Source organism: Trifolium pratense, linkage group LG7 (genome assembly GCF_020283565.1).
Source record: "Trifolium pratense cultivar HEN17-A07 linkage group LG7, ARS_RC_1.1, whole genome shotgun sequence".
In the NCBI taxonomy this organism is placed as follows: domain Eukaryota; kingdom Viridiplantae; phylum Streptophyta; class Magnoliopsida; order Fabales; family Fabaceae; genus Trifolium; species Trifolium pratense.
In genome coordinates this window covers 33125255-33137417 of record NC_060065.1, presented here as the reverse complement: position 1 = coordinate 33137417, position 12163 = coordinate 33125255, and the positions used below count along the sequence as shown (strand labels likewise).

General features: G+C 31.8%; 2 protein-coding genes across 2 annotated transcripts; one reads left to right on the top strand and one right to left on the bottom strand.

Annotated features, from left to right (window-relative positions):
* Window positions 1-2672: 2672 nt before the first annotated feature.
* On the top strand, window positions 2673-4088 carry LOC123897723 (mavicyanin-like). The gene is made up of 2 exons (XM_045948467.1): window positions 2673-3038; window positions 3482-4088. The coding sequence occupies exons 1-2, from the start codon at window positions 2867-2869 to the stop codon at window positions 3826-3828; spliced, it is 519 nt and encodes a 172-aa protein (XP_045804423.1). The 5' UTR covers window positions 2673-2866; the 3' UTR covers window positions 3829-4088.
* Window positions 4089-4768: 680 nt separating this feature from the next.
* Window positions 4769-11896, bottom strand: LOC123897307 (transcription initiation factor IIF subunit alpha-like). Its single transcript, XM_045947900.1, has 9 exons — window positions 11433-11896; window positions 11194-11352; window positions 10455-10600; window positions 9968-10341; window positions 9112-9227; window positions 8056-8202; window positions 7367-7576; window positions 6509-6709; window positions 4769-5235 (listed from the first exon to the last, which is right to left on the bottom strand). The coding sequence occupies exons 1-9, from the start codon at window positions 11601-11603 to the stop codon at window positions 5146-5148; spliced, it is 1614 nt and encodes a 537-aa protein (XP_045803856.1). The 5' UTR covers window positions 11604-11896; the 3' UTR covers window positions 4769-5145.
* Window positions 11897-12163: the final 267 nt, after the last annotated feature.

The window sequence follows — 12163 nt, the reverse complement described above, 5'->3', positions numbered from 1 at the left end:
GGGTGGAATTTCTAACCACTAGATTACTTGAAAAAAAAATATTCTCATTTACAAATATTATTATCTTTCAAAATAATTATAATTATACTTTATTTCTCTCAACATTTTTATATACTTGTATTTGCTTGATAATGTTATCTAATTCTTTTTTTTTGCCAGTAATGTCATCTAATTCTGATACCGTCGGTCATATCATATTTTCATCATTTTGATTTTATTTTTAAATTGTTGTTGCAAACTAAACTTACATGACAATTTCATGATTGAATATTTCCTAAAAACATTATGATTGGATGTCAATATAATTATTTTATTTTATTTTATTTTATAATTGATATTGTGCATCACTAAATTATCTCAACATTCCTCTTCAAGTGTGAATATCTCAAAGTCTGTGATTCATCATCACTCATTTATTACTCCTCATTCAATCGACTTGGATATCACGGTTGGACGGTGGGGTTTAGTATGCACAAATTGTAAAATTTGTGCATGGGTGCACAAATTTGTTTGTTTCAATGTGAGCCATTGGATATAATATATAATATTGTAGTGATTAAGATTAATTTTGATTGTTGACTTGTTAACATTTTATGACTTATTGGTCATACATAAAAAATAAAACTGTGACCCCACTAAATGAATATTTTAAATCATATAAATCTATGTTATTTATTTGTGTGTTTTGGACCGGAAGTTTGGACCAAATATTTTTTTGAGCCCAAATAAAATATTGAAGGGAAGATATTATTTTGCTATAAATGTTTTTGTTTTTGAGACATTTTGCTATAAATGTTTAATATAATTATAACTTGTTCAGTTTTTTTTTCTTGACAAAAAAAATTGTTCAGTTTTATTTTTTTTGACAAAAAAAATCAATCCTTCTATGTTTAATATAACTTGTTCAGTTAATTAATCCTTCTCTGCAACAAAAAAAATCCTTATAAGAAAAAATCCTTCTATTAATTAAAAAAAGAAAACGTTACACAATTTTTTTAATTTTCTTACACAAAAAATACTCATGACAATTTTGGAGGTTATTTTGAGCTCTAAAGCACCGATTCACCGATACCCTTTGGAACGTCGTCGATACGTATAATACGATGTTCGATTTTATTTTTTTAAATAAATAATTTAAAAAATCTAATACGGTGATGACTCGCTGCAATATAACGTCGACATGTGTCTGATATGTACATTAGTGACATTTTCAATTACTCATTAATTTTTATTTTAATATATGTATCTTAAACATATTGAATCTTATATACTTCGATAAGACCGTTATTACATTCGGCCTATATTTCAGAGTCTGATTATCAAAATTTTGATTCTCATTTATTTTTTTAGTCCAATTACGTGATATTGAACGGTCAGATTGGTAAAATTCAAAATCTCCAGTCAAATTTGGTAATTTTAGTCAAACTTCAGGACCCTTTCATAAAAACTAGGTATCTGATCAAACCGTTGTTATAACCGGTTTATACATTCAGATTCCGATTATCAAAATTTTGATTCTCATTTGTTTGTCAGTCCAATTAAGTGATATTGAACGGTCAGACTGATAAAATTCAAATTCTCGAGTCAAACTCCATGGCCCTTTTATATAAACTAGGTCTCTGATGAGATCGTTATTACAATCAGTCTATACATTCAAAGTCTAATTATCAAAATTATCATTCTCATTTATCTTTCAGTCCAATTATGTGATATTTAACAGTCAGATTGATAAAATATTTTAACCAAATATCATAAACGATCTAATAGCTAATTTTATTTTGAGCCCAAATTCATTTACGTGGCCATTTTTTTAAGTAAAACTAAATCAATTCATTTCATCATATCATATATAATAGTATCAATACAATGAGGATGATAATAAAAAAATGTTAGGTTAACTAAAATATAGACGCTCTAACTAGATTATGAACGATTCTACGTGCCCACTTTTTTTACCGTACTGTTTGTCCATATATTCTACGCCGATGATGACAATTAATATAAAAAATAATATTAGAAATAATATTATGTCTGAGTTGACTTAAGAGTGGTTTAACTAGAGTTATGATAAATTAGTACACTTAAAATTAGCTCAATCAAATTATGCAATGTGGCTGTGTAAAGTGTTATTTTTAAACTCAATTAAATAAAAATAATTTATTTTTTATTTTATTATAATAATTATTATTATTTTATTAATAATAATTATAAAAAAAGGTAAATATGAAAAACATGAAAAAGGGGCGAAAAGGTAAAATATAAGTAGGGTATGTATTACTTCTTGCACAGACAAGAGAGGTAGGTTTAAATAGCAAAAGTTTACTTTATTTTTGTAACCGGTAATAAAAAAGTGTGCACTAACACGTGTCCTTCAAAAAGTTTTTGTGCACAGTGCACAAATTGTACAATTTGTGCAGGCTAAATGGCACCCGGTTGGACCATTTAGGGGGAGCTTCACTGTGTTGGGTCAATACAATGAGATTTGATTAACATACAAGTGACTTTTGACACCACACTTTCACCGAAAATCTTTAAACATTAGATTTTTTATTCTCTCTCACTTATATGTTGTTGAATCTTAAATTTTCAAATCAATGCGATGATAACTAAATTATTTAAAAGCATACTTAATAAGCAACATGTCATTGTCACGTACACTTTATAAACATATGGTGAGTGTGGAAGCATTGTCCTAACTACCAGTCAATCCTTACCTCGTTTTAGAAGAGTAAGGAAATTAGGAAAGTAGTTCCTTCTTTTGTGACTTCTTCACATTCTATTTCTTCACCTTCAATTCTACCTACTAATTAAACTCTACTCTCCACATTCTATATATTTGTGAGTTTGAGAAATATAGACAGAAAAAATGAAAATGGGAGGGATTATTTTTGGTCTTGTGGTAGTGGTTGTGGCTTTGAGCATGAATGTGGCAGCAAGTGAAGTGCATCATGTAGTTGGAGGAGATCATGGATGGGATCCAAACTCAGACATCTTATCTTGGTCTTCTGGCAAGGTCTTTAGGGTTGGAGACAAAATCTGTATGTCTTTTTTTCTTTAACATTTTGTTTTTATTTTTTTGTTTATTGTTCTTCTTTCACTCTATGTCTTTGTTCCATTGAGTTTCATGAGTCCTTTGATAAAAATGATTAAATATATTCTTATATTTGTTTTTCTTCCTTTTCTTATAAGATCTAGATTCAAAATGGAATGGTAGCAAACTAAAATAATATTAGGATTTTTTTTATGGGTTTATTAAGAATGGATTGAAATTGAAGGGGCATTTAATAAAATGAAATTATATAAAACCTGTAAAAAAAATTAGAAAATTAAATGAAAGTTAAACTCAATTTTTTTTATTGGGCACAAAAGTTAAATTTGTTTTAATTATTGATAATAGTTAATTATATTTTAACATAGCCTTTACCATCATATTTCCTTCAATTTAATTTGTAATAAATGACAAAAATTTATTTATGGGCAGGGTTTGCATACTCTGTAGCACAAGGATTAATTGCTGAGCTAAAAAGCAGAGAAGAATATGAATCTTGCAATATGAGCAACCCTATAATGATGTACACTGAAGGTTTGCATACAATCCCACTTGAGAGGGAAGGAATCAGATACTTTGTGAGTAGTAATTCTGAGAATTGCAAGAATGGTCTTAAGCTTCATGTTGAGGTTCAGCCTAAGGACTCACCTTCAAGGGCCTTACCCAACACTCAAAATGTTGTTGCTGCTGAGCCAACTAGTCCTTCTGGTTCGGCACATTATGGTCACAGTGTAATTCTTTCAATATTGTTATTTGTCATTGTGGTCATTGCTTATTGATATAAGCTTAAGTTTAAGGAGAATAATTAGTTACTTTCTATGTACTATGACATATTTGAAGACAAAATATTGATGAGTTTTCTTTAGATAAGTTATTGTGACTTGTAAGCATATATCTAAGTGTAGATTTGGATAGAATTCAGATGGCCAGTTTGTGTTGTGTTCATTGACATTGTGAAGTATTTGGCTTTTGGGCACTTCACTTCACCCTCAGACATCAGAAAGAATAAAACAAATATCAATGTTTGGAATTTGGGACATTTGATTTGAAGCTAATAATTTTTATTTGAAATACATCTTGTTTAAGAAATAATTTAATTTATTTTTTAGTCTTGTTCCTGAAATTTTGATATTGTGCGGCATAAACCCTTGTTTGGATGAAGTACTCGCCAAACAAAACTCAAGTAGAGGTACTTAGTCTGAAATTACTGTTATTGTTATTGTCTCTTTATTTATTTTGCTTCATAACCACAGTTGATTGCAAAAATTAGTTTTTCTAACATCACTTTCATTATTTTCATTATGGACATGTTTGTTTCAGATTTTTCAACAAAAAAATCTATTTTCCCAAAAAAAATAATTATTTTTTTATCTTACGTGTTTGTTTCAAAAATCATTTTTTTCATTAAAATGAGAATCCATTTTCAATAACTTTTATCAAAATCCATTTTTTTATCATTCATCATCCCTCACCATCTTTCGTAAAAAAAAATCACCTCTCACCATCTTAAAAAAATAGATTTTAACGATTGTAAACAAACGGCAAATAACTTTAGATTTTTTTCAAAATCTCTACAAAAAAATGATTTTCTTGAACACAAAAATCATTTATAAAACAAAAATCTGTTTCTTTAACATCAATCAAGTATTTCAAATTTCAGTTATTTTTAACAACTGAAATTTGTCTAAAAAATAGTTATAGTTATTATATACAACAACATGGAAAATAATGATAAATATGCACAAGCATGACTATACTGTACAATTTGCATCTACCATATCATTAACTAGTATAAGCTTTTTTTTCTTTCAAGGAATTAACTGGTGTAACCTGTTTACGCAATGCATTAGTGTAACACCATCTCCATGTCTAATAAAACACTCAGAAATTTGTTCTTTCAAAAATAACATAACCAGTAACTTAATGGTCATCAACTTACTAAAATTAAAATCAAACTCCTCATGGGATCTCAAAGAAGATGCACAAAATATGAAAGATATCTGATCTTAACCGGTATAAGCTGTCAACGGTGCATTAGCATATTTTCTTTTCAATGGTGCATCTTCCAACACAATCAATCACTAGGTATTGCAAAGTTACTTCCCTCTCAGGATAACATAACTGGATCCATTAGTTTTCTGTATCTTAGAGATTCTCTTCAGGATCTCAGCAAAAGCTTGCTTGTCCTGCACATATCAAACAAGCATGCGGTGCAATGTTCAGCAAAGTTTTAAAAATCAAACTGGTGAGAGTTTCTGGTCAAGGTTCTGACCAATTTTACCATCAACCCAACCAGATGACATGAACAAGAGCAAGTAAATAATCATGCCAATAAATACCAACAAGAGAAGACAATTATACTAACTGGGAAGGGGAACAAGTCTCGCATCCGCTAGCAAGGGGGAGGAAGTATTCTTTCCTCCCATATCTTAAAGCTGCCATTTGTACTTTTTCATTTTGAGCAAATCAATTGTGGACTTTTCCTCACTTATCTTAAACTGCCATTTAGTTTGCTATTTATCCATCAAACGGGTTTATATATATATATATATTTGCCGTTCAAAAAAAAAAAAAAAGGGTTTATATTAGGTCAGAGACTGAAATTTCAGCCAAAAGTTTGAAATTTTAGATGATCATATTTCCGCAACATAAACAAGTTCACTGGTTTTGACCAATTCATTCTGGTTCAACAAGGAATTTTTTTTTTCTTTTTCTGGACATTTATCTATATGTTTAATCTATAGTTGAATCGGTCTTTTCTGGTTTTTTAAATTGGCTACAAATCAGCAAATCTTGGTTAAAACTATTTTTAAATGTTATATATTAGTTAATTAGTTAATACACGACTGCCTCAGGCTAAGAAAATGTGCCATAAGGATTCATATGTCCATACTTCATATATCCAATTATCCGTCCAAAACAAAAGAACACAGCAAAAAAATTTACCATAATATTATTAGTTAGGTTGCATCATTTTAATCCAACATTGACAAATATCAGTCACAAATTCGTTCGTAAGATTAAAGAAATATTGATAAAATTTAGATGTGTGATAAGTTTTATACTCTTTCCATCCCCATAATAATTGTCACATTTGCAAACAAACAAAAATTGTCGCTTTTGGTTTTAAATATAATTTTAATTGTTTTTTTCCAATTGTGCATCTAATTATGATTATGTGCATCACTCCCAATTTCTTATTCTACACTTTGCATTAATTAATTGATAATGGAAATACACCAATGGTTAATAAAGTTATTTTGGTAAAATCAATATTCTCTTCTCTTTAATTTGTGTGAAATAACATAATATGACAATTATTGTGGGGGGTTCTTTTCACCATATCTAAATTTGACCAAATGTTGATTAAGAATTAGACTATTTTACCAAGGATAGAGAAAAATTATACTTGTTCCCATATCAAAATTTAAACAAGGATAGAGAAAAATTAGAGCTTACCTCTGCACATCTTAATCTTCCCTTAAATTTAGCTACAAGCTCCTGTGTGGTTAATGGAGTCCTTTGCATTAGAACAGCCCTAATTTCTTCCTCAGTTACAGGCCCAGAAGCTGCGTTTGATGACGGTGGTGGTGTGCCTTTTGGAGGCGCATTACTTTTAGATGTAGACCCATTTACATCTTTTCCAGATGATTTTGGTTCCTGATTCAATATAATAATTAAGAATTTCAATAACAGCAATAGGAAAAAACTCTAAATCTAGTTATTTGTTAAAAAAAAAAAAGGTTCTCAGCAATTTTTAAAATCATTAATATTATATTATTGTATCTTAGTTTATTATTTAGAGTCATAATATATGCAGGATGCACAATATTTAGTTGTCTTAACCAGAAAGTACTCCCATGTCAAGCTAGGAGAAACGTTGCCCAGAAAGTGCTCCCATGTCAAATTAGGAGAATTGTTGTCTCCCAACTAAGCAGCATCCCCTTTGGTAAAAACTGCTTTCTAAATAAGCTAAAGACCCAGTGCAGTCCAGATCGAGCATCAACTCGTAGGATCTGTGAAGCACGGACACTCCTCGGACTAGGTGTGTCCCGATGTCGGACACACGTCATTGTACGACACTGACACTTATGATTACATTGAAATTTTTAAAATTATTATCGGTGTCAATGTCCATGTCTATGTTCGTGCTTCATAGCATAGGATCATACAAGGTCTTCCAATCCTACTTAGAATCTTATGATTACATTGTAAAAACCAGCTTAATTGTTCAGTTCTATATTTTACAAGGTCAGCAATAATTATAATAAAAGGAGCACTCATAATCAAGCTAGCCAACAAAAAGCAATGACTTACATTTTCTGTCTTCACCTTCTTAGGTGGTACACTAATAGGTGGCTTTGCTTCCTCATTTGCTTTTCTTTTCCCCTTTGAAGACTTTGAAGTAGGTGTTCCACGAGAAGGTCCTGTTGCAGTAGGTTTTGAAGGACTGTTGTCAACAGGTTCTTCCTTAGGTTCCTTCTGCTTTGCAGCAGTCACAGGAGGAACAGCAACCTCGTCATCAATCTAGACAAATAAAATTGATCCGCTGATTAATGAAAGATGCTGAATTCTAGTTCAAACCATAGGCAAGGATTTAAAAAAGGAAAATGCTAGATATCCCGAAAGAAATTGTCCCGAATATATCCCGAAGTAATATGATAGGCTATTTTAACACATTACATGCCGTGTTTTCCGCCAGTTCAAGAGTAAGATGGTTTGCTTTAAAGGCACTACATGCTTCGTGATGTTTTCGGGAAGGAAAAATTCGGTAAATATAGCACTACTGTTTAAAAAATATCAATAAAATTGGACCTAGTCAGACACTTCCTCGATAGAGAAGTTACAAAAAATGTAAAAGGTATATGTAGCACACCATAAAGGGAGTTTAGTTTTCATTAAGCTATGCCTGTCTTTCATCTTATAAGTGGAACAAAGAACAATAAACAAGTATAGTAAATTGACAATAAGGGAGAATTGAAAAGAGAAAGGAATAAAACCCATACATCATCGTCATCGTCGTCATCGTCATCATCTGCATCAGATTCACTCAGACCACCACTTCGCCCAAGCAGCTTCTTCAGCTCTTTCCCAGATTTACTCAGACCTCCCTCTTCTTCATTATTTTCGTCCTCCTCCTCATCAGAATCATCCTGCAATTATGTTTAAAAGATTAACTTAACAAGGAAGGAATGCTTGAATCAACAACACCAAATAAACCAAATATGGAATTGTCCTCATCCGCTCCATGTTATTTATTTAAGTACAAGTTCCCAGAGATAGAAACATCAAGGATGCCTGTCATCAGTCTCATGGGTTAGATTCCTAAAACTGGGTCAAAACGTAACCCAACTCATATACAAACAAGAATAACTAATAGGAACTTGCTCCTAGAGATATAAACATCAAGGATGCCTGTCATCAGTCTCATGGGTTAGATTCCTAAAACTGGGTCAAAACGTAACCCAACTCACATACAAACAAGAATAACTGATAGAAACTTGCTCCTATGACCTATCTAGCAAGAGAATGTATGTTATAGATGAAAAAAGGGAAATTACAGAAGAAAAATAGCAGAGCTCCAAGAAATGGAGGAGACTTCTTAGGCCAAGGCATAGCCCACAAAAAGTGTGAAACCAATAAATAGTGAGAAAATACAAAAAGAATGAAACCAAAGATAGGCTAATAAATAGTGAGAAAATACAAAAAAGTAATCAATATAATCAACCAGATCAAATAAATCCATCTAGAGGGTGACAAAACTATGGGGATAAAATGTTTTAGCTTCTTTAATAGGTTCAAAGATAGACCATTTAACTCCAAAGCTCTCTCATTGGTTTTACCTATAGTTTCCTTTGTCTCTCTTTACCTCTAACTATTAAAATCTTTCATCTAGTTAACCCTCCTTTATGAAGGCTAAAAGTCCGTAGATAAATATTTCCATAAATATTACCATACCTAGTATATAATCAATTGTAGAATTAGCTATGACACAGAAAGGGAAAATATGTCTGACATGGCACAACTACAAGTATATAAGAATTTGTGGACCGGAAACTAACCTGCTTGATTTCAGGAGGAGCGGGGACTTCGGGAGCCAAATCTTCCCTTTCCTCGGGATCATTAGCAACACCTTCATCATCATCAGTGAAAATTTCTTCGTGTTCCCAATCATCACCTGTAAATGATGTACAAGTACAACTATGCTCAAAGAAAGAATAAGCACAAACTCTTAAATTAAAGTGATTTAAAACTTTTCAATTCATACTGAGTTAACTCACATAATAGTCAAGTTTTGCGAGCCTATCAGTCTATTACTTACTGATTAGCAGATTGTGGTGTCATACAACTTTTAAACAATTTGTTCTCAAAAGTTTATAAAATTATAATTCGTTTTTCACTAGCTTTTATTTTTACTATTTTTATTGACAGAAAAATCTTGAGACAAAATTATTTCACATATTGATGATAGACCTGCACTATAATATATTTTTTAATAATTTTAAACTTTCATCTAATCTCACACGAATGCAAATTTTCTTTCCAGCATTGACAAGGTATATTAGTTCTATCATAGCAGTTCTCTATCCATGGCCAAACTAAATACTTCTTCAAAACTTGGACTGTACGATGCCTATATATGTTTCAACTTTCAAGAAGCAGTCACTTTGATTTCTTTATTTACTCTCTAAGCTATCTCTTCAAGGTGCATAGATCCACAACACTGAAGCAATCAAGATACGAAAGAGATGGACATTGTAATTTATGACATGATGTAATGTATACCATAAAATAATTGTTTCCTCTCATCTCCAATTTTTTATGATAGGTCATCACTATATAAAACTAACCAAAAGTAAACTAATAACCTTCAACATGGATTCATAAAAAAAATAAAAAACAATGCAAGATACTCACCCTTTTCAACATCATAATCATCGTCATCTAGATCCCCTCCCTTTGGAACTTCATCATCATCATCATAGCCACTTTTTTTTTTCAGTCCAAGTCTATTCTTCCTATCTACTTCCTCATCTTCATCTTCCTCTCCTTTATCAGAGGAAGGGCCTTCATCGTCATCATCGCCAGTTTTTTTACGGCTTCTCCCACCACCTGCATTACTTTCCTTGTCCTCTAACTTCACATGTTCACCAAATGCAGCAGGCCCATTATTTGCTGCTTTCATCATCCATCTTTGATATCCATCAGCAGTTTTTTTTCTATTTTTCATCTTCTCTTCTGCTTCCTCCAAGGTCAACTGCTTATATTGTGCAACCTTGTTAAAGTTGTACCTAAAAAAAAATGTCAAATATCACATCTGCCTACTGTCTTTGAGCAGTAACAAAAACTGACAAGAAGATAAAAGCAAAGTTCTTTCCACAAACGCAATCCTTAACAAGCATACCAGGACCCAGCAGGAATGGCAACAAACTCCTTCTTTTCCTTCATTAGAAGGTAATATGTAGCCGATTGTGAACCTTCCAGATGACCCTGAAACTGGGCCTGACCTGTTTCGTCCTCCAAGAGCCAAGGCCTGTTCTTGTACTTCTCCTATGTAATGCAACAATAAATCACGCATGAACAAAAAAGAAAAGAAAAAAATGACCTATTGTAACCTACAGGCAATTTTTCACTTTCTTCATGACAAACACATAATCATCTTCTAATGTCCACAATAATCATCAACTAAACAACTCAATATTTTAACCTAGCATTACCATGAAATGATATCTTGGGTAATTTATTCATCACACTATTAATAAAATACAATACGCTTATCCACATTGCACCACATGGCAACGTTGTCATATATATTTTATTCATACATACTAAAGAAACCCCATACAAGTCGGTTTCCTCGCACTCGTGCTAATGTCCTAGTAAGCATAATAAAACAAATACATCAAGTATTACAATTTCACAGCTTCTCAATAACAATGAAGCACGAACACTTCTCAGATCAAGTGTGTCCCGGTGTCGGACATGTGTCGGTTTTGTGATTCCATTTAATTATGTCAATTTTTCAAATTATTATCTGTGCTGGTGTCCGTGTCATATTCAGTGTCCGTGTCAGTGCTTCATAGCTCAATAATGCAAGAAAACCACAAATACAAAGCAATAACGCAATTTCAAATTTTCAATACCCTCATAGATTCAGTAACTTGGCGACTCTTCAATCCATCCTTCTGCAAACACCACTTATTTTCAGCACTTTTCTTCTTCGAAAAATCAGGCAATCCAGTCATAAACCTTCCAATAAAGTAATTTTTATCGTTTGCAGAAGTTGCACGAACATTATATTCCTGTGACAAAAAAATCATCAACAAATTGCACAATACCAAAACCTAATAGAAAACGAAAATTGAAAAAAATGAAATCGAACTCGAATCAAGCGAGTGAGGGTGGCGCCACAGGTGGAACATTTGGCGCGATTTTCAGCCATAGTTTTGCCACAGGTTGAGCATAGAGTCATGTGCTTGCAATTGCTTCCGTAGAGACCGGTGGTTTCTCCGCAACCGCTGCAACATGACTTCAATTGAAGATCCATTGACATTTTTCAATTGCACTTTCACAACAGAGAATAAGAAGATTTATAGATTATTATATTAAACAAATGGATTTTCTAGGGTTTTGGGATTGGGATTTTAGTCAGTTGTTCATAGTTTTGGTGCCACCGGGAGTCGCTGAGCTTCTTTCCGATTTGCGAAAGGATTGAGAGCTCATTCAAACATCATGTTAATCTGATTTTTTATTTTTATAATATCTATGTTTATCTGATTAAATAAAAAAGATATAGATTTTTTCAATAAAATTTTAAAAGATAACTAAACAAAAAAACTTAAATGCAGTTTTTTTTAGCCCTAAATGTTTATTATGTAGTTGTCACCTCAAATTTAATTTTTGAAATTATTTTAATTATTTCTTAAATTGAAAAATGAAATAACAAAATAACATAGAAACTGAGCGTGGTACGAGGAAGACAAATACAAGTGTTCACGTATGTAAATACAAAGGTGAGCTGCCCTAGAGAGTTTTATAGCACTTAAGAGAATGACTATTACAATATATTGTTTTTGACCTATAACCAATCAAATCTTTTTTCCTCCTAAGTGT

Bases quoted from the DNA above. Each gene is read 5' to 3' on its own strand.
- LOC123897723 (XM_045948467.1), top strand. From the start codon at position 2,867: ATGAAAATGGGAGGGATTATTTTTGGTCTTGTGGTAGTGGTTGTGGCT. The intron at 3,039-3,481 runs GTATGTCTTTTT...ATTTATGGGCAG, and splicing joins TAGGGTTGGAGACAAAATCT to GGTTTGCATACTCTGTAGCA.
- LOC123897307 (XM_045947900.1), bottom strand. From the start codon at position 11,603: ATGTCAATGGATCTTCAATTGAAGTCATGTTGCAGCGGTTGCGGAGAA. The intron at 11,353-11,432 runs GTTCGATTTCAT...TTTTTGTCACAG, and splicing joins CCCTCACTCGCTTGATTCGA to GAATATAATGTTCGTGCAAC. The intron at 7,577-8,055 runs GTATGGGTTTTA...TTATTTGTCTAG, and splicing joins ATGACGACGATGACGATGAT to ATTGATGACGAGGTTGCTGT.